At 35.1% G+C, this 22961-nt stretch overlaps 1 protein-coding gene across 1 annotated transcript in view; it reads left to right on the top strand.

The window, feature by feature from the left end:
• The window catches only part of LOC150102662 (uncharacterized), a 105725-nt gene that overhangs the window by 75143 nt on the left and 7621 nt on the right, over window positions 1-22961 (top strand). The window contains exon 3 of the mRNA XM_090398721.1: window positions 20582-21247. Coding sequence (XP_090254847.1) covers window positions 20582-21247 — 666 coding nt within the window. The remainder of the gene's footprint in view (window positions 1-20581; window positions 21248-22961) is intronic.

The raw sequence follows: 22961 nt of genomic DNA, 5'->3' as shown, positions 1-22961 counted from the left end.
CACATGGCCCTGAGACATTGAAAACATTCTTAGCACATTTAAATAGCCAACATCCAAAAATCCACTTTACTATGGAACTGGAAGCCAACAACTGTCTGCCCTTCCTGGATACACTCATCACACGTCTCCCAGATGGTTCCTTATCATTTTCAATTTTCAGAAAACCCACACATACAGGCAGATACTTACACAAACAATCACACCATCATCCTTCTCAACAATATGGCATATTAAAAATGCTAACCCATAGAGCGAGAGCAATCTGTTCAAATGACAAGGCTCTTACTGCTGAACTCACTCACTTACGCCACACCTTCTTGGCCAACGGCTACAATCCACAAAAAATAAACAAAATACTAAACACTCCCAAGAAACCTCTCCCACCATCCACCACAGAGAACTACAACAAAACAGTCACCATCCCCTACATTAAAGGCACATCCGAAAAGATCTCAAGAATTCTCAATAAACATAAACTACGCACTACATTCAGACCATATAGCAAATTAGCCACCCTCATCCGCTCACCCAAGGACAGCATTCCTCCTTTATCACATCCAGGAGTCTACCAAGTACCCTGCTCATGCAATCAAGCCTACTACGGTCAAACAGGAAGAACTGTGAATATCCGCATCAGCGAACATAAACGATACGTCCGGAAATATCATTATGGGAAGTCGGGCCTAGCAGACCATGCTCTGGATACCCCTGCACACAGGATCAACTGGAAAAACACAAAAGTACTACACAGAAACCCATATAAATCAGAGAGATGGTTCTTAGAGGCTTCAGAAGCCCTAAAACACACTCCAAATCTCAACAAATATGGCTGTATTAACTTGCCGAAGATCTGGGAGACAGTCATATTAAGAAAAAACTAGCACTTTTCTAGGACTCTAGTAATATATGATAGCGGTTTTTTTTTTTTTTTTTTTTTTTTTTTTTTTTTTTTTTTTTTAATAGAGGGCGCCAAAATCAGGACTCTAGTCTGTGTGTTGCTGCTACAATTTTAAGTTTACCATGTTGTTTTAGTCTAGCGTATTGTGACAAACAGTGGTTTTTGTGCTCTGAAGATGCTGGTTATAATACCAGCGAAATATCAGCATCAATTTAATAAATTAATTATTTACTTAGTTTCTGTGTTCTATTATACCGTTAAAATAATAAACAACATAGTAATAACCAGTCCATGTCCTGAGCAGTAATCCAACAGGTATTTGCCATTATTATTAGCTTTGCTCTTTTCTCCAAATTTTCCCAAAACATTTTTGTTTATCTGATAATCACTTCCTACTCTGCTATTTAGATCCCCAACAAGGACCAACTTTTTCTTTTTCATTGTGTCAGTAGCTTTCTCTAGAGCCTCAACAAATTCCTCCACTTCTACCTTAGTAGAGCCTTTTGTGGGACCATAGGCACAAATAAGTCTCATTGTCCAGTTCCCCAAATATAATATTTGCCCACATCGCTCTACTTGAGACCGCCTGCCATTCAAGAAGATTAACGTCGTATTTTGTGTTGAATGCTATGGCTATTCCTTCCATTCTTTTAATATAACATTTTGTATTTATTGCTCAGAATGATCTCACCAGTTTTTGTGTTTTTTATTTTAGTTACCCCTATTATGTCGACCTGGTACTTGTCTAATTCTTCAGCTAGCTCCATTTCTTTGCCATTTTTAGGCTTCTTTTGTTGATAGTACCGTTCTTTAAATCTGCTGATGTTGAGTTGGGAGTGTGCTTTCAGATTTGTTCCACTAGCTGACTTTTCGCTGTTCGCCCTGGGTCCCTGGCGAAAACAACGGGGGCTTTGTTTAACCGGTCGACACTCCAGCCGGCATGAAATTTTGTCATGCTGTACCATCATTTTGTATATAGGTTTAAGCCAGTAGGAATACAATTTGGTCAGCTAAATCCCAAATTAGCAGCCCATCCTCGTTCATTCAGTATCCAGATACCCAGCAAGGTTCACCACCAGAAGGTGAGGATTGGACGTTGGGTCAGAAGCCCTGGTCGGTTCTCCGTATTCCTTGAAGGCCATGTGGAGGTCTCCTCTCTGTTATACAGCTTTGACCCTTAAGCACCCCCCATTAAGAGATTTCTTAATACCAAAATTAAACAAAGTCCCTTGTCTCTTATTCATATTAAAATTGAAATCTGCAGGCCTATTACTTTTAAAATTCATGGCACTATGATTTCAAAACCTTCACCCTACAATACGAACTTGCGAAGAAAGTTTTCAGTATTACTAGATTTGAGAACCGGATACAGACTACCCTTGATCATCAATTTCAGTGGTAAAATTTTCTTTATACTTCCTTGCTGATTGGTCACTAACATTTGCAATACAGATGTTATTTCGTTCATTTTTGAGAACAGAGGATATGCCGCCCATTGGTGTAATCAGCTTGCAGGCAATTTTCATGATCGGTCATAAACAGCGGTATTCTCTTTCCTGATTGTTGAAAGATTTCGATGTGTGAAAATTAATGATAATTCATGAATATTTCCATGTTTAAAAATATGCTGCTTGGTCATTAACATTTACTACACAGATGTTATTAGGCATTCTGGGTCTGAGCTTTTCGAAGTATTCACAAATATTATTCTCCTCAGAATATTTCCACTATAAAATATTTATTCATGAAAAATGCTTCGAAACCCAAAATGACAAATTCCAGGTAAACTTCTCACAAAACACTTATTCACCTTCTGCGGAACATAGTTTGGGAAACCCTGGGCTTTATAATTGCTTCAGAACATCACCTTTTGTCCCTGATTTGTAAAATCCATCATCCATTTCATGAAACACAACTACTAAAACTGAATGACTGTTCTTTTATTTGTGGATTTGATTCGTTTGACATCTTTTATCAGTGACCAATATTTTTCTTTTTAATTTTTTTTTAATAACTGCAATTGACAGCTATTAAAATTGCATAGTACGTGCACTTGTTAACTCTACTTTTTTGACAACCGATGTTTGCTGGAATTCAGGACACGGAGCAGTGAATGGGTGTGCTTGGGCAGCTTATTTTAACAGATTTTTTGACTTATACTATGCTCTACCAGTTAATTCACATTTAACGGGTCAAGCATAAAACTGAATCTAAAATCTAAAACTGAACGGCTGTCATTTTATTCGTGGATTTGATTCGTTTAACATCTTCTATCAGCAACCAATATTTTTCTTTTTTTATTTCCTTTTTTATTTTTAATGTTTTTAATAACTGCAGTTCACACATGCACTCATTAACTTTTTTTGACAACTGATATTCTCTGGGATTCTGGACGTAGAACATTGGGTGGGCATATATTTTTTTTGGACATATACTGTGCTCTACCTGTTGATGTGAACATTAACTAGTTAAAGTGAGAAATAATGTTTTTCTTTGTACTTTAGCATTGTGATTCAGTTGATGTTGATAATAACTATGGAATGTTAACATTAACAACTTTCAAACATTGACATTAATATATATAGTGAAAATTTTCAGCAGATGATATCCTCTCACATCCATTCAGAACTTTATAGACCTCTATCATATCACCCTCTTTCTCCTGTTGAAAGTGTCTCACCTCTACATAGTCTCAATCTCTCCTCATAATCTACGTTTGATCCTTATATAATCTCTGTACCTCTCCTTTGCATTATTTCTTTTTACAGCTTCTTTGAACCAAATCTACTCATAGTTGAGGCACATTCAAATCACAGCCTTGTAAAGAATCATAATGACTTCCCTTTCCTTACATGTCAATGTTCATTTTCACATCTCAGTTATCCTTTGAATTGTATTTGCAATTTTTGCAATATAATGTTTAAACTTCAAATTCCTATCCCTCATAACCCAAGATCCCTAGCATCATCACTTTTTCATTAGCTTCCCATCAATATCATACGCTGCTATAAATCTCATCCTGCCAAAGTGCATAACTTTTAACTTACTAACATTGAACTGATAGCAAATCATTTGGTAAATGCTGGATATCAGTAGCATACCTGATTGCCCTGCCTTCATCACAAGACAGCTGGATATCTCCTGTGAGATCCTTCCCAATATTATTAATGTATGGATTGAACAACAATGGTCCAAGCATTGATCCCTGGGATATACCACTAGTCACCTTGAATCTCGCAGATTCATACCCACCATATTATCACTTTCTGGTATCTGTCCATTAGTGACCCACTTATCCAAGTCAATAGTGTATATTCTAATTTCATATTTTCCAGTTTATGCAAATACCTTTCATGTGACATTCTATCAGATGCTTTAGCAAAAAGTCTAACAGTATCATAACTAATCCATTCCCTTTATCTAACTTAGCCATAATGTTATTATAAAATATGGACTAATTGCTAAAATATGACTTCCCTCTCTGTTTTTTTTTTTTTTTTTTAGGAAACCTATACTGTTCTTTCACACACATGCACCATTGTTTTTGTTTTTTTTCCCATCCTTGTATCAAACACCTACTTTGCTAAACTCTTCTCTCTTGTTCTTTTTAAGTGACCACTCCATCTTTAGATTAGCTCACACATTCACAAATCCTAACAATATCATTTCTTCTTTTGTAATGTGAGTCTGCCATTAATGCTATCTGTTCACTCCCCTAATATTTGTCATTGGTCTTATCTGTGGTGTTTAGCTTCTTATAAATTTTTCTGACCCAACTCCGAGATCAATAACTTAAAATTGGCTTGGATACTAATTTCTCTATTTAGGTATTTTATTGTGTTTAGATAAAAAGATATCCATTGAAAAATTAATGTAAAGTATAAATATATGTCAATAATTTGTCCAGTTGCTACCTACCCATGTGACACATGGGTATTTATGACAAGGGTGGAGAATTTGATTTCAGCATTTGAAAGGAAAATCTTTAGAAAACTATTTTGCCTAGTGAATGATAATGATCTCCAGAGGATCATATACAATTGCAAGTTATATCAATTCTATAAAGAACCCACAATTAGTTTAATCAAGTTCAAAAAGTTTCAATGAGCAGGATGTCTTTTTCGTATGGAAAATGCCATTATTCTTAAGAAGACTATAAATAATAAAATTCTTAGTAAAAGGCTAAAAGGAAAACCATGGATAAAATGGATGGATCATCATCATATTGCTATATCTAAACTGGAAAAGTAAGGTGGTTTTGGACAGAAAGGGTTTGAGGCAACAAATCCAGGAGGCCATGGCTTGATTTGGGCTGGGAAAAACAAATATAATTTCCCTCTTATTACATATAAATTTATTCCCTTAACTACATTGACATCAGTATAAGTGAAATATATCGCTCCTCATTCACGTCATATCCGATATATATTTCAATGCAATATGAATGGTATTACAATTTTAATGTGCACATCCATGACAACTCTTTAGTGCCTCCGTAGCGCAATTGGAAGAACGACGGTACGTTGCGCCCTTCGATTAGAAAAGGCCCAAGTTCAATTCCTGTCGTGATGGGAGGAATCTTTGTATGGACTTTTTCATTTGAAGGTGAGTTAGCCAATCTCATATGGGGGTAGTAGGGTTTTTTCTCCCGGAAACTCGGGTTTTTCATCCCACGTACAGACAAATCGGCTCTTCAGAACACACACAATTTACAGACAAAAAATACTAGCTGTGGTTGTGGGCGGTAGATGGCTTTGATATGGGTGATTGGTAGTGGAGGTTCTGTGTTGTGGTGGAGACAGAGAGTTGTATAGTGGGTGTTCTCCTGCGATGAGTCTTCAGACTCCTTGGAGATGTCACGAATAATAATAACTCTGATGTGTATACATGTTAAGGTCAGTTGGGTCATTAACTTCCCCATCATACAAGCTTTCCTTATTCTATTTATTTGCATATTTAATTTTACCATCTTTGCTAAAATTGTGCCTTAAATAGCTGATATATTTTACTGCCTCTTCAGGTTTTTTATTCAGGATACAGGTCATATTTTTCATATTCTTGCCTGTTTTCATAGTTTTTGTCTTTTCATTCTAGATTTGTCATAGCAGTTATTCAGTTTAGTTAGGGAGTCCTGCTGACTTGAACTGGATTATTAAGCATATAATATCTACATAATTAACACTCCAGCTTTGATATCATGTGTTGTCCTGTTTGTTCATAATGTGATCCATATACATTATGAATAACAGTTGAGATAGCATGTTTCCATGTCTCACACCTGATTTTTCATTAAACCACCTTCATGTACTGATTTGAAACTTAAAGGCTATATATTGCTCTGTATAATATCCAATTAATGGCATATAATTTTAGTGTTTTGATAGGTTTTCTCTTGGCTTTCTCGTAGACAGGCATATACGTTGGTTATGCATTTCTCTTGGCACGTTATTACATGCTTTTTTCAGGATCTATACAACAGAAATACAGATCCAGGTTCTTGTTATATTCCCATGATTTCTCAGTGTTACATGTCTTTAAGTGAAAATCTGATTCTGGGGAAATAAAACTGATTCTCACATTCAGTTTTATTTCCCATTTTATACATAGGTACTATGAGAGCTCTATTCCAATCAACATGAATTTGGCATTCAAGAAGATTATTTTGATGTTCTTTGTTCAATATATATAGCTACATATTGCTTTCTCTAATTTAATATTATTGCTTGAATATGATATCTTAACTACAAGATTTACAAGAATCTCACTTTTTTTTTTCCTTTGTTTTGATAACACCAATTATGTTGATGTGGTAGTTTTATAATTCTTTTGCCAGTGCCACTTTTCTATTGATGGTACCTGTCTTGAATTCTGCTGATTTTTTAGTTTGAGGTTTCTTGTAGCTAGCTATTCATTGTTTGCCATGGTTTTCTGACAAAAACAGAGGGAGCCTTGTGCAACATGGTGAAACCGCAGCCAGTGTGATGCTACATCATGTATGCTATTATTTTCTTTTGGTTAAAATTGATACACAATACAGTTTGGCCAGATGAATCATAAATTGTCAGTCCATTCTCAATTCTCGCATATAGAATATCATGATTGGTCATCATCTCTCTGGATACTATCTGGGTGCACCACAAGAAGATGAGGATCGAATGTTAGATCAAGTTTCCACATTCTTTAGTGATTTCTAGTGGTCTCTTTCCAGTTATCTAACATTGTACTTAGGCTACCTCAGTTTTGTTTTTGCTATCTTCACTAAAAACTGTTTTTAAGGTTTGAAATATTTTACATTTTATAGGTTCTCTATAGAGAATTCATTTGCAGTTTTCTGTTCTTGCATGTTTCCATTGCTCGTGTCTTTTTATTGTTGATATACATGACACATTTGTGAAAGCTGTTATTCTTTTTAGTCAAGAAATCCTGAAGATGTATACTGGGTTTATTTACTAGTATGACATGATTTGAATAAAGTAAAGAGAAGAGTTGAGTGTCTACTTTCTCTCATCATGTAATCCACATGGATATTGAATATAAGTGAGTATAGTGCGTATGTGTCCTGCTACACTTGATTTTACATCACACAATATTCCTGTATACCTTCTTTAGTTCTAACTGATAACTTATAACTTAAATATAGACTATTTATCACTCACTGTAATGTCCCAGTTATCCCATATAATTGAAGTGTTTTGAATAGTTTTTTTTTTTGACATTTCCAGTTATGCAAAATTTCTCTTCTCTTCCACAATTTTTTCTCACATCATTTTCCCCTCTCCCCCCTTCTGTATAGATGTGAAACTATGAACTGTGAAAACTCTGTCATCTGGAATTGTTTGACCTTTGTAACTAGTCTTTTAGAATTATGTATAGTACCACTGCAAAACTTGTATAACTTCATGTTTAAATTATTTCACGTCGAATATCGTCTGATCCAGCTACATTTTTTCCACATTTCAACCTTCTTGTGACCTTTTCTTTCTTGAGTATTATTGTGTTTTTCTGTAATATTTATCACATATAGAATATCATCAGTTTTTATGCCATATTTATCATTGCTGATTATTCTTCTAGAAATGTTCTAGAAGCTATTTTTTTTCAATAGCTTCTAGAACATTTTACCACCTTTTATGATATTTATTTTCCTTATTGTTCCCTTCCCATTATTTTTATTTTTTTTTTTTTTGTTTATCTACTTCTATGCAGCTTTCTTATAAATTTCTCTATCTTCTTGAAGGCAAGTAACTCAACTTGGCAAATTGAATTACTTTGCCAAGGATTTTAATATGATTGCTTCCTTTCCAATACTTCCTCATAAACTTCTTGAGTCTGCTATGCAAGCTTAATTTTTCTTTCCCTACAAACAGCCTCACCATGTACCTTCTTGGCTGAATCACTAAATTTTCTTCAGAATTTGTTACTGAGTTTCTAACATATTTATCACTGTTTACCACAAGATGGCAGCATTTGTTAGCTGTCTTTTCACTGCATGCCACTTAATTAGTGATAGCCTTGGGCTAACTATCTCTGGTTGGCTACCAGTGGAGATTGAACTGCCTATTCAGTCTCCAAAAGTTAGGACTAAAATGGTCTCACCTACTCCCTATAAGGGAATAAAAGGCGTTACGATGTTTTTTTTTTTTTTTTCTATATTTGAGTCCACACTTCACCTATGAATGCTACTCAACTTTGATTCTTTTTGAAACTTTTGAACATAATTTTTCTATTCAGTATGATGTTTACAGTTATTCTTAAAACCTCTTTTTTACTAAAGGGTGATCACTTGCAGCCTCAAATCCCCTGTCTCTCTTGTGTCCTGAACATATAAGGTATCATAATCCTAACTAATTAATGATTATGGTTTATTTTCTTTTCATTTTCAATTACTAGAACAGGGCAACTACAAGAACTATATATTTGTATTATTTTTGCATGAATTAATGGATATGTTTATGCTGGAAATTTATGTTATTGATGACTAATCCATGCCTTCAACAGATATCCTATTCTTTCACATTTGGGAAAATCTTTATCTGCTCTTTATATATCCCCCCCCCCCCCCTCACACACACTGTTTATTTCATGGAATAAAGGCACAGGCAGTGCATATGTGGCAGTAAATACAAACAGTGTCGAGCAGCATGGCTCATTCTATGCTCTAAAAATAAAATTCTAATGATGTTATATTACAAGTTGAGCTGCATTAAGATGAACAGTTTCCCATTTTAAACATAGTGAGGTCTATGTTTTGTCCTCCTCGAACTTGACAGGCTTATCATGGGGGGATTCATTCAGCTGACAACGTATTTATCATAGTGAAAATTAAAATCCTTAACACTCCTCTGGGAGTGTTAAGGATTTTAACCTCTTATCATAGTGGCACTACAATGTGCTGTTTTTGCAACACTTGCAATATGCCCTCTAAACTTCAATATACTGTCAGCCATCACTCCCAATCTTGAATCTCATTCACTTCCTGCACTACAGCACAATCGGTATAGTGCACAGCCTTATATAAATGCAACACCTTGTACTTTTTAATATTAAAACTACAGTCCCACTTCTTTGCCCAAGTCAAAAGTCTATTCATATCTTCCTGTATGGAATTAACATCAGCAGTCTCACTTATAATTCTCACCAACTTTGCATCATAAGGAAATAACTGAAGATCCCCGTCAGTCCACATGATATATCATTTACAAACAAGTTAAAACAGCAGGAACCCAAGTACAGAACCCTGTGGCACGGCACTGTTTACCCTCTTTTTTGAGACACTGCTGCATCCTACACGCTTGCTAGCATTATTCAGAAAGCCAATCCATCTAACCAGTATACTATCCATTCCCATCTTTTGCAGCTTGTACACCAACTTATCATGTAGTAATCTGTAAAAAAACCTTTGCAAAGTTCAAGAATATCACTACATGTGATTCTCCCTTACCTACCAGACTCGTTGCCTTACCATAAAATGCAAGTAAATTGCTAAACGAGATCTACCTTTTGCAAATTTATACCAACTATCATAAAGAATACTATATCCATGAACCCAATCTTGTATTCTATTCCTAACCAATCTCTCTAACACATCTTTGTTATTATTCCTGATACCTCCAAGGAGTCTGAAGACTCATCGCGGGAGGATACCTACAACTGTCTCATCCACTACACCGAACCTCGACTACAACTACAATCTTGACTACAACTGCAGTTATACAGACTGGTATGTAATTGGAAACTTACTAGAACAATGCTTGTGGATTGGTACTATTTTGCTTCTTTTTTCTACTTAAGAACCTTACCCACTGCAAGACTTTCATTAAATAACCAGGTCAAGGGTATAGCTAACTGTTGTGCACATATGCTAAAAATATGTGGTGATATGTCACCCATTCCCACAGCCTTATCAGCATCTAACCCAATCAACACTTGATACACCTCTGATTCTTTCACTTCCAATCTCTTCTACATATGGCATAGCATCATTTACACCAGTATAATATATACTGATGAAATGCTGACATCAAAAATTATACCATATCCTTTGCTATGGTCACTCTACTGTCACGACTAACCACCAGTATCAATCTGCCATATAGCAGAAGTATTCCCTTGAATTAACCTTGACCTAAATAGTCATTATCCTCTCATACTGTGCCTTTTCTTTCTTTACTGTACTTGTCTCCTTCCTAGCTTGCACTTTATACTCTTCATGCACCTGATTGCTGCCAACTGTTTTGTGCCTCCTTTGTAGCATTTTCTTTTCCAACACAGCTGGCTTGAGTTCACTGTTCATCCATTTCATCACTTCTACTATATTTACTTGCTTATCATTTTGTATGCAGTTATACATTGCTTTTGTCAGTTAATGTCTTATGAATTCCCTTGCACCATCAACATCTTTTCTGCACATAGCTCATCTACCCAACATATCAATGCTAGTTGACTACAAAGCTTCCCCTAATTATCCACCTTATAATTCCACATATTTTCTTTTTTTGGTAGTAGCCTTTTATTATTCCCATAAGTTACTTTCTAAAAAAGTATCTCATGATCACTTTCACAAACTGCTGGTTGGTGATCACTCTCACCTTGTTGTTCTCTTCTTGCCTTTTATCAGCTTTTCTCTTTTCACCTTTCTTCCAAATCCACAAAATGTCAGTACAGATTCTTGTAATATTTTCATGACTTGTCAATTGTTTGACTTAAAATGAAGATCTAGTCATGACAACCTATATTCAGCCTGAACCCAGCTTGTTCTTTCCCATCTTTCTGAATTTTTTTTAGCCTCTTCTTTTCAAGTATGTTTTTATAAATCTTATAGGGAACACTCGATAAGGAAAAAAATTGCTTTGTTACTCTCATATTCAATTTTATTTCTACTTTTTAGATGGAACTGTGAGAGAGACCTAATCTGGTCATCTGAAATTTGACCTATCCACCAGTATTTCTGAATTAGGTAGTGTAGCTTCTGTAAAATATTTATATTCACCTAATGTATGGTTATAAAAATTACAACATTTACAGCATTTATTGAGAGCAGTTAGATATTATCTTCTAGCTGAGTTTTCATTCTGATAGCTTTTCTGCTTGAAGTATTCCTCCTGAATATTTCTACCACTTTCTCACACTTCAGATATTCAGAATATTTTTATTTTCAGTTTTTATGCCACTTGTATCATTGATTATTTTTACTGTACTTTTTCCTCTATTTCTGATCTTTTTCTATAGCCTCCAGAACATTTTGCCATCTTTCTTATATTTATCTCCCTTTATTGTTATCTTCCCGTGATTTGTGCTTAACTTTCTTTATATGTTTGTATTCTCTAAGGATACGTGTTGACTTATTTGCCAAATACTTGTAATATGATTTCTTTTCAGTAATGCCTCTTAAACTTCTTAAGCCAACCATGAAATTCTTATTTTTATACCTTTGGAGACAACTCGACTTGTTTCCCTCTCAATCAATTAGCCATTCTCTTAAAACTTTACTGTCTAATAATAAATAGTTGTTTATTCAAGTATACATTTCACCTATGAAATTTGCTTGATTTTGATTTTTTTTTAAAATGCTTTGAAAAGCGTTTTAAAAAAATTTTTTTAAATTTTTTTAAAATGCTTTGAAAATTTTTTAAAATCATTTTAATCCTGTTCACTACTACATGATCACTTCATATTTCATTGTTTTGTGTACCCTTGTATTCTTAGCCAGTCTGATGATATCGCTATTGGCAGTAACCTAATAAGTAAGACTTTTGTTATTTGATTTGTCTCCATGTGAATTTATGGACATCTGTAGTTGGAACTTGATGTAGGTAATGATTAATGTAACCCTAAACAGATATCCAAGAGGTGCTGACCATTATTATTAGCTTGCTCTTTTCTCTAAATTTTCCCAAACATTTTTATATGTCTGGGATTTATTTCCTGCTGTTTAAGTTCTTCAAATAAGGATAGACTTTCTTTTCTTTTTATTCGTGGCACTTTCAAATGACACGGAAATTTTTTCTTCTTCCTGGGTCATGATCTTTGTGTGGAGCCATGGGCACAAATTTCATATTCCCATTTTGAAATTTGCACTCATTGTTCTACTTGAAATTGCTTGCCATTCATGAAGTTTATCTTCATATTTCGTGTTGAATACTATACCTGCTCCTTTTTTTTTCTGATCACTGTTGCCTGAATGTAATGTCCTATAGTTATTTAGTAGTATGCCACTTGTTTTAATTTTATTGATGAGTAATGCTGGTTATGTTGGCATGGTATGGTTCTTCTCTAATTCTTAGGTCCACTTGTTTTCCATTTTGATACTTTTATTTATTTTTTAATATTTGTTCCTATCTGCAGTTCTGCTGTTGTTGAGTTTGTTTCAGTCGCTAACTTTTCACTGTTCTTTCATATTCCCTGATGAAAACATTGCCGATTTTTTAACCAGGCTTTCTTCCACCTGGCATGACATTTCATCATTTTTTTGTTCGTTTGTGGCTTAAGCCAGTACAGAATATAATTTGGTTGGCTAAGTTACAAGTCTGGTTTGCCAAGTGGCTTAGTATACCCACTCTCCAACCAACAGGTTGTGGGTTTATATCCCACCTTGGGCATGGATGTTTGTAAAAGCTTGCTCTAAACAAGGATAAAAGCTTTTGGGTTTATAAGGCTTGTCTTAATTGTATATATATATAAAAAGTCCTAGATTGTTAGTCTTTCATTTATTCACTAGCTAAGGATGATACCTAATAATAGGGTGTGCCATGAGAAGGTGATGATTGGATATTGGATCAGAATCTCTGACCTCCCACAATTCCTTACATATTTTATGGAGGTCTCCTTCCACTCTTCTAGCATTTACTTATTATTACTCCTGCTAATTATCTGTTAATAATAATTAACAGAAATATTAGCAGGCTAATAATGACAAAGCTCAATTATGTAGTACTCTCATGGTATCCTGTACCTTCCTTGAGGTATGTGCAGTGAGGGAAGTTGGAATTTTTGTGTTTGTTTGTTGTAATGTCAGAGGCGCGCTGGCTATATGTGCAATGTGTGCAACTCGCACAGGTGCCAAAGAGGAGGAAATACTTTAAAAAAAAAAAACGTTTCTTTAAAGTGATTTTTTATTGGGAGGGGGAGGACAGGGGTCCTAACTAAAGTTTTGCACACAGGTGCCAGACACTACTGATGTGCAATGTGCTTTACTTCTAGCTTATGTTATATTGATACACTTGATGGAAGAACCAGAATATTGATAACAAGCTAATTACTGCTTTGAGTACAGGTCAGTAATGGTTTTCATACTTGCAAGATTTGTTTTGTAGATGTAATAGAAGAAACTTACACCAAAAAATGGTTTGGGTTACTTTGTGGATCTGACGTTTGCATTATACTTGGAAGAACTGTTAATATGAAAAGACTGTGGCCAGAGACTGGTAAGGATTATTTGTCTGAAAACTTAAGATTCTGGGATAGAAAGTTAGTCCAAAGTAAAATTAGACATTTCAGAAAATGTCATCAACCACATGGAAATTGGAAAGAATGAGGTAAAAAATTTCAAGCCAAGATTAGAAAGTGGGATTTCTAGATAAGCCATTCTCAGGAAGGATCAGACAAATTAACATACAAATGAATGAATAAAATACTCTTTTGAATAAAATAACATTAGGGCAAGTGATTTCTGCAGATTAGAGATGGGTTATGGCTATCATTTGTGTTCTGTTAACAGTAATTGGAGATTGTTTGAATGATTGTAATTATTAGTATATCATTTATGTCAGTGTTCAGATTTATGCTTTTAAAGAGTAGACCTGAGAAGGAGAGCTAAAATAGTGAATGACTCAATGCATAGGTTATGCAGGAGGAGTGGTATGGAATGAGTTTGATGGGCAAAAGGATTTATGTTCAGAGACTGGAAAAATTGTTATTGAATGAAGTGAAAGCAGATGTGCAGAATCAGGGAAACTAGAGGGGGGGGGGCTGTTGAGTGGATATGCAGACATTAGTAAGGCAGTTGAGTGTAAAAATGTGTATAATATGCCTAAGTTAGTACCACTGGTAACAAAACTGAATGGGATAGCTAGTATAAAGCGTCACGATAGCAGTGGGCCTAAGGAGGCTTTTGCACTTTATATACACTAACTACTGAACTAAACCACATCCTCAATATTTTCTTAGCCAATGCCTATAACCCCCAAAAAATTCAAAAAATACTAAAACCAGTAAACCACAACCCCCTCCACTCCTCCACAATAAAGATTACACCAAGTCTATCACCATCCCCTACATCCAGGGCACCTCTGAGAAAAATAACCAATATCCTCAAAAAATATGACCTTACTTCCTGTTACAGACCATATAAAAAGTTGGCATCCCTTATACGCTCTACCAAAGACCAACCACTTCCCCTAGACCTACCTGGTGTATACCAGGTCCCTTGCAGCTGCAAATTGTCCTACTTTGGCCAAACAGGCAGAACAACAAATATCAGGATTTCAGAACACAAAGACCACATCCGGTTTCACCAGTACAGCCGCTCTGGGCTGGCAGACCATGCCTTAGATACCCACCATAAAATTCGTTGGAAGAAAACAAAAATAATTCATTGCAGCAAGTTTAAATACGAAAGATTATTCAAAGAATCTTCAGCAGCTCTAAAAAAACGTTCCTAACCTCAACAAATTTGGGTGCATAAAACTACCCCAAATTTGGGAGACTTACATTTTGAGAACTTCAGCCCAATTGCCAAAACTACCAAATTAGCCCACCAGAGGCACCATTAGGACTTTAGGAACAATATTAGTTTCTTGCTTTCTTCCTCATTTGCTTTGTGTTAGTGCCTGCGTGCACATACCATATCTTTATGTTCCTGAAGATGGCAATGTGACGTTGCCGAAATATAGAAGTTATTCATTAAAGTTACCTTTAATTAATATACTTTATATGCGTTGTTAATTCCGTAAACTAATTACCAGTTATGTCTGACCAACGTATAGGCAATTCTATTTGTTAACGTTTAGCTTGTAATTTTCATTTTCTTTGCCTTCCTGATTGTACTGTGATGAAGCCGGCGAAACTAGTCGGTAATTAAAATAGTTATTCACCTACACTTGACCAATATCTAAATAATTTATTCTCATTAATCCTTGTGCTCAAGAATCAACAATTTTGAGAATCACAAACAGTTCTTTCGATATGATATGCTGCAAGTAAATGTAAGAATGTATATGACAGAATGATTTTAAGGAATGCCAATGGTAGGGAGGTAACTGAATCAGTCAAAATAGTAGAATTACTAAGTCCAGGTGGTGATATTGTAGGAATGAGAGAGTTAAAGTCTTATACGGGAACTGAGGTAACTGAAATGGAGGTGCAATAGCATATGCACAGAACCTTAATGTGAATACAGCTGTGGTACTGGATGATATACCAGATTGAGTTTTACGTGACGCAGAATGGGAATTGTCAGTGCCCTTGCCATATTGTCTAATCTAAGTCTCAGCTCTAGGTTAGTCCCGATGGGATGGAAAGAGGGGAAAATAGTTCCATTGCATAAAGGAGGCTCTAAGACTGATGTAACAAATTACTGACCAATCAGCATATCAGGAGTTGTTTTGTTCAAGAGCAAAATACAGGAATGGATAGATGGAAATGGGATACTGTATGAGGGACAGCATAGTTTGTGAAGTTTGTGGTCATGCCTCAGTAACTTGCTCAAGTTTTATAATACACTGACAGCTGAGTTGGATAAAGGTAATGGGTTTACAGTGATACTGCTGTACTTTGCAAAGGCCTTTGATAGAATACCACATGGAATTCTAATCAGTAAACTGCAGCACTTGCAGATGGATATAGGGTTAGTGAGATGGAGAGTAGTTTATTCAGGAGTAGAGTCCAAAAGAAGGCCTATGACTAGTGATGGGATGCAGGGTTCTGTTCTTGGACCGCTACTATTTAATTTGTTCATTAACGATATAGGAAAGGATCTGAGAGGAACTCTACACAACTTTGCCGATGATGCAAAGTTGTGTAGAGCGATAGTTAATACAGATGATGGCAAAATTTTTCAGGATGATTTGGGCAGATTGGCAGACTGGATAAAGGAGAATGGATGTCAGTTTAATATGGCAAAATGTAAGGCTATGCATTTTTGGGATAAAAAGATTACCAGCTGTAAACAATTGTTAGATCTTGAATGATGGTTCTATCAAGAATAGAACTGCACCATTCAAGATTTAACAAGAACAACAATATCAAGCAAAAGCACACTTGTACTCTTGGCAAAACAGACATAATATGTGAAAATGCAGATGTTAACTTTGCTTAAGAAGGGAATTAAAATATAAAGGAAGAAATTGAATCCTAAATTAAAATGAAATTGAAGAAGGAAATAAGTATTAGATTGTACTTACCTACATAAAATAGATAAAGTATTACTTGATTTCTGGGATGGATAAGAATTTCTATCCTAGAGCTCTGACTGGTGCAGCATAAACAAATGAATTTTGTCAGAGGTCAAAACGGGAAACAGCCCCAGAAGGTCAGTTTAGAAGTTATATCTCTGTAGGCACAAAGGAGAACAATAGAGGTGAATTATAAGCGAAAACGATGACTTAACACAGTACTCCAGGAAAATGACGAAGCTGGAGACTTGAAAGTTTTAGTGGATATGGAGTTAGTTTATTGAGCACATAGCGAAAGGCTAAAGCAACTCATCAGATCACTTGGTTACTGAAGAATATTTTAATGAGCACAGACAAGCAGGTGTTAGATCCTAAATGAAGGAATCTTGGAAAGAAATCATTCATTTAGGGTCTAACATATAAAAATTGGAAATATAGAGAAATACCTGCACATCAGTTGTAATTAAAAGTGAAACTTCCTCACTTTATGTAAAAATGTGTATTCTTTATTTAAGCACCTTATATTTAAGCTATTGTGATTAATTTGAGATTTCATTTTGTGTGTCTTAAAAAAGAGGGATAATGTGAATTAAATTTAAGCCTTACTTAAGCTATGTAAAATCTGTTGTGAGTCAACATAAAGCTGTTAAGTATTAATTCCTGGAAGGCCTAAAGCTACGTGCGTACAGCGTGACACTGGCGGGTATAGCTTATTCGGAAAATCACGTAACCATATATTCCATGAATCCGAGTATATCAGTGTCATAGAAACGAAGGATAAGCCAAAGGGTGAAATTAGTAAGGATCGTGTGCAAAAAGGGGCTGAAAAAGAGGGCACTCTATAGGAGTATAAAAGGGGGTTGAGCCTGTAACACAGGGCATTCTCTTGCTCTCTTGTCATATCATTTTCCTGTTGGGTAGTTCGGAAGTTGGCGGGAAGTTTCGAGTGGGGGGGGGGCAAGGCTGTGATGTCGGGCAGCGAGCGTTCGTAAAGAAATGAAGCTGGATTCTATGCAAAGCTGAAGGTAAAAATTCCAGTCCTAGCAGAATCAAGCTGTTGCTCCCATACTGAAACGCAAAGATTTTGAGTCCGTTTCCGGCAGAATAGATGAGAAATATCCAGACAAACACATGGTGCAGAATGACGCGGAAAAAGTTGGTAAGGTGTAATTGCTCTAATTTTGTGTGAATGTTCATTAGAAGAAAGAAGATTGTTTACGATTGTGAAATTTAGAACTTTATTCAAAGGAACTCTGTGAACAGTCTCTAATCAGAAAGTTAACCTCGTTTGAGTAAGAAGAATTGTTTGAAAGAGATCTTTTTGTAATTTTTATGTGATAGGATTAACTTGATGCGATAAGAAAAGTAGAATTTAGTATCTCAGTAACATTTGAATGGTTGTTAGTTTTGTTCTTACGAATAATACTACTGAAAGGAATATGCTTAACTTAACATCGTTTACTTTGTATCCCAATGTGTAATTACTGTGTTTAGCTTGCTCTTATAAGTTTTAATTAGTTCTAATGTGTTAATCTCTTAGATCGAGTTTTATTTAGTATTAAGCATAATTGAGTGTATGAATTTTGTATTGTGTTTTAGATATTCCAATAAACATGTCATATTTACCTGAACCTGAGTCATGCCTGATTATGATTCCAAATTACCACTTATAAAAATAGAACCTATTTTGGCGGGAAGGATTTAGAGAGTGAATATGAAATATAGATTTAGGTCACGACTGCAATAATCTGAATCTATATGGCAGTTAAAATAAGATATTGTGTAGGTAATCTTCAGACTCTAGTATTGTATCCCTGAGCAAGGATCTTTTCTGCTATAGGATACTGGCTGGCGCAGCAAAATATAAATTTGCCAGTATCCAAAGAGGAAACAATTCTAGATATAGAAATAAGATTAAAGTAAGAGAAGAAAGAATAAATAACGAAAGATAAATATATAACAATAGAGCAGCTGGTAGGATTTTGATAGTAGGTGGTTTAAGTAAGAAAGGATAGAATTAAGTATAAGTTAAGTAAATGAAATATAAGTGAAGTATAAAAATAAGTGAAGAAAGAGAATAAAATCAAGCATAAATAATTAAGTATATAAATCATATAGTATCATCGATTTAACACAGGTTATTGTACCTCTTTATCGAGCCTTGATAAGACCCCATCTTGACTACTGCATGCAGAACTAGGCACCAGGGATGAGGAGGAGGTCGTGGAGATGATCCAGAGGCGAGTGTCCAAGATGGTATCAGATCTATGGAATGAACCTTACGAGAACAGGTTGAATATTTGTGGGTTACAGAAACTGGTTGACAGGTGGAAAAGGGATGATATGATTGAGACATACAAATTACTTAGGGGTTTTTAGAAGATTGAGAAAAAAATTTTTCAGAACAGGTCTGGTGGTGGGAGAACTAGGTGTCATTAATGGAAACTGAGTAAGTGTATAGTTCGCAAGGGTGTTAGAACCAATTTTTTTTTGCTTGGAGAGTAGTGAATGAAGTGGAATAGGTTTCCAGAGTCTGTTGTGGGTGCCATGATTGTGAATGAGTTCAAAGCAAAGTATGAGAGAAACTGCACACGTCAGATAGCTTGACATGATGTTTAAGGCCTCCCTCGATGAGTAAGGATTCCTTGGAGTTGCCCATAATAATAATAACAATGAATATGAAAAGTTCTATGTGAGATGATTTTCTCATATAATTTTATAAACCTTTCAAAGTCGCATATTGACAGACTGTCGAATGTTACTCTCAGTCATATCTACTGTTTAGTCATAGGTCTGGAACAATTTTACTGCTGTATGCAGACACTGGATTTCTTCAATATGTTTAGCATATTACTGAAAACCACACTACTTATAAAACTGAAGCTTTTTCATATGTGTTTGTGATTTTTCGCTTATTTTAAATCATCAATAAATTATGTAGTTGTGGTGTTTCCCTGGTTGAGTTTATTGTCCAGTGAAATTGGTAAAATAGCATAAGTTATTTATATATTTTCTAATGATGTTTATCATCTTATCTTATATAATGAACATTATAAGTTTATAGAGTGATATTGTATGTCAGGGCTGTCCAACCTTAGGTAATCCGAGGGCTGCATTAAAAAAAAAAAAAGATTTATCTGAGGGCCCACGCAGAACAATAAATACAGTACATATATTATATACATTGGAACAAAACAGCAAGAACATTTCTTTGACACATCTAATATTTGAAAAATATGGGTATATAGTGATGTAGTAACACCAAATAAAATTACCAACATCGAGATTATCGATTAGTGAGAGAAATAAAATATCTAATATGCATTGAGGGCCCACGCAGAACAATAAATACAGTACATATATTATATACATCGGAACAAAACAGCAAGAACATTTCTTTGACACATCTAATATTTGAAAAACATGGGTATATAGTGATGTAGTGATGTAAAAACACCAAATAAAATTACCAACATCGAGATTATCGATTAGTGATAGAAATAAAATATCTAATATGCATTCGGTTCAGATTGTTATTTTATTTTTATGCTCATGAAAATCAAAAGCACAAGTGGGCTGCACAAAATTGCACCGCATGCCGTGTTTTGGACAACCCTGTTGTATGTTATAAAGCAATACATAATAAAAAAAGTTATAATGCATGAAAAACTTAAGACTTTGTTTGCACACAGAAATTTAAATATTATTACAAAGTTAATTTGAAACATTTTTGCTTAATATTAGTTCATTTGCCAGCTTATTAAGTCCTAAATTAATGGATTCTTGCTTGCAGGTGGCTCACGGCAGCAAAACTTATTTCTGCTTACTTCTGATAGCACCTTTGCTTCTCTACAGTCTCACACATCCTTTGATATGAAAGATAGCAACAAAGGTGATCTAACCAGTGTTGTGTCTTCAAGACCTCTTAGCAGTCCTCTTCAAGGGCAGAATGCTAGTCCAAAGTCATTTGTGACTTTACATGTTACTGAGTCAAAAAATGACAAAATGATCTCCGGGTTTGAAGGAAGAGTTGATGGTCTGTCTCCTCTGTCTGTGATTGCAGTTTCAGCTTATCAGGATGTTGGGCATCAAAGTCCTAATATGTCCAATAGCGGACTGACAAGATCTCAGCAGGTATTAAGATATCATCCTGGAGGTGATGCCATGCTCAGTGCTATTAATTATAATGAAAATGATACTCTACAAAGTGTTTTTGATGTTCCTGTGACTTCAGCCTTTGGTCCTCTTGATGGATTACTTGGTTCTGGAATAGGGGGAGCAGCAACTGGTATGCGTTTACCTGACCTTCTGGATGGGGAAGTGTCACAAGAACCATATATTGAAACAGGGCAGGAAATGCAGCTTTCTCCCCAGCCATTTTCTACTGGAGCTGATGCATTCACTGTCGAAGGTACTTCTCTAAGTAGCATTAATGAATCAGGAACGGTAGACGTGTCTGGTAAGTTGTTTGTTTTTGATGTGAAATGTAACCTAATGTCTTATTAATGTAAGGCATTATGATGCCTTTTTAATAATAATGATGATGATAATAACAATACCTTATTAATAAATGTAACCTTATTAATAAGGTGATACACTTTTTTGCTTCTTGTATCTGGGAAATAAATGACTTTGAAATTATCAATAAATTATGTAGTTGTGTATAAATGGTATATAAATTATCTCAACCTGGTTACTTTTGTGGGTCTGACTCCAGTTGATGAAACCTCAATAAAGCTTGAAACTGGTCTAGATAGTGACACCCCCTTAATGCTTAGCATTATGTATGTCCAAAAAGAAGTATATAATGCTTGTTCTGTGCATTGTGGGATATGAAGGCAGTTAATTTGAAGTCATCAGTCTATATATACAAGTAGCCTAGTCATGAATATGCTTCACACATTTGCTTATACTTGAGTAAAGGATTAAACAAGAATATAATTTCTTGTCAAGTATAATATACTTTGTAACCAAGTGAAAAAAACTTTCTACTAAAGACCAACTTCTGTACTCAGCTCACCTGGGAGTATACAGCATTCCTAATTAATCTCACCAATACTTAATAAAAGTAGCCTAGTCATGAATATGCTTCACATATTTGCTTATACTTGAGTAAAGGATTAAACAAGAATATAATTTCTTGTCAAGTATAATATACTTTGTAACCAAGTGAAAAAAACTTTCTACTAAAGACCAACTTCTGTACTCAGCTCACCTGGGAGTATATAGCATTCCTAATTAATCTCACCAATTTTTGGCCAGTCTGGTCGTATCATAAGACCTCCTATGATCCCAACATATGGATTATGTCCATTTTCTACAAGATGAGAAATCTGATCTTGCAGAACATAAATATTTCTACTAGCCACAGGATCCTATGGAGCAACACAGAAATTCTTCACACAGATCCTTTAAAATTCAAGAGACTTTTCAAAGATTGTTATGAAGATATCTGCAGTCTTACACAATCTTAATCAGAATGATGGTCAAAAAATGTCTAAATTCTGGAAAATGGTAACTTCGCACTCTCAGCAATAATCCAGCATTCAGTAATATATATATATATATATATATATATATATTCTTGTTGTTGTTGTTGTATATTTAATTACATATATGTGCACTGGTGTCCAAAATTTTGCCAAGGATGAACTACATTTTTACCCCTATATGAAAAGTTTTCATGACTACAGCCAAATATGGACATAAATTTATTGCTGACATACTAATAAATTATATTACACAAAAAATGTGTAAATTACAATACGTTTTTGGCAAAATTTACAAATTCCACAAGGATGTAGTTAAGGAATTAATGTACAACACTTACAGAAAACCATGCAGAGAGACATTTCAGTATGGAATATGTCCACCCTGAACTGCAATGCAGCACTCACAACATCTTAACATGCTTTGCACCAAGTGAGTCAGGAGTTCTTGAGGCAAACTGATCCACTACTTCAGAACAAGGATAAGGCCTTGCTTGTTTTTTGGAGGGGAATTTCGAGCAGCAATGTGTCTTACTATTGCTCTCCAAACATGTTCTTTGATGTTGAGATCTCAGAAGTGTGCAGGCCGCTCGATTCAGTTAATATCTTCAGTCTCCAGAAATATCTTCACTGTTCATGAATGACGTGGTGTGGCATTGTCGTCCAGAAACATGAATTTTTCAC

Source organism: Typopeltis vanoorti, chromosome 10 (assembly GCF_054136105.1).
Source record: "Typopeltis vanoorti isolate ZY-2024b chromosome 10, IOZ_Tvanoo_1.0, whole genome shotgun sequence".
In the NCBI taxonomy this organism is placed as follows: Eukaryota; Metazoa; Arthropoda; class Arachnida; order Uropygi; family Thelyphonidae; genus Typopeltis; species Typopeltis vanoorti.
The sequence above is the reverse complement of the archived record's forward strand: the minus strand, read 5'-3'. Positions and strand labels throughout refer to the sequence as shown.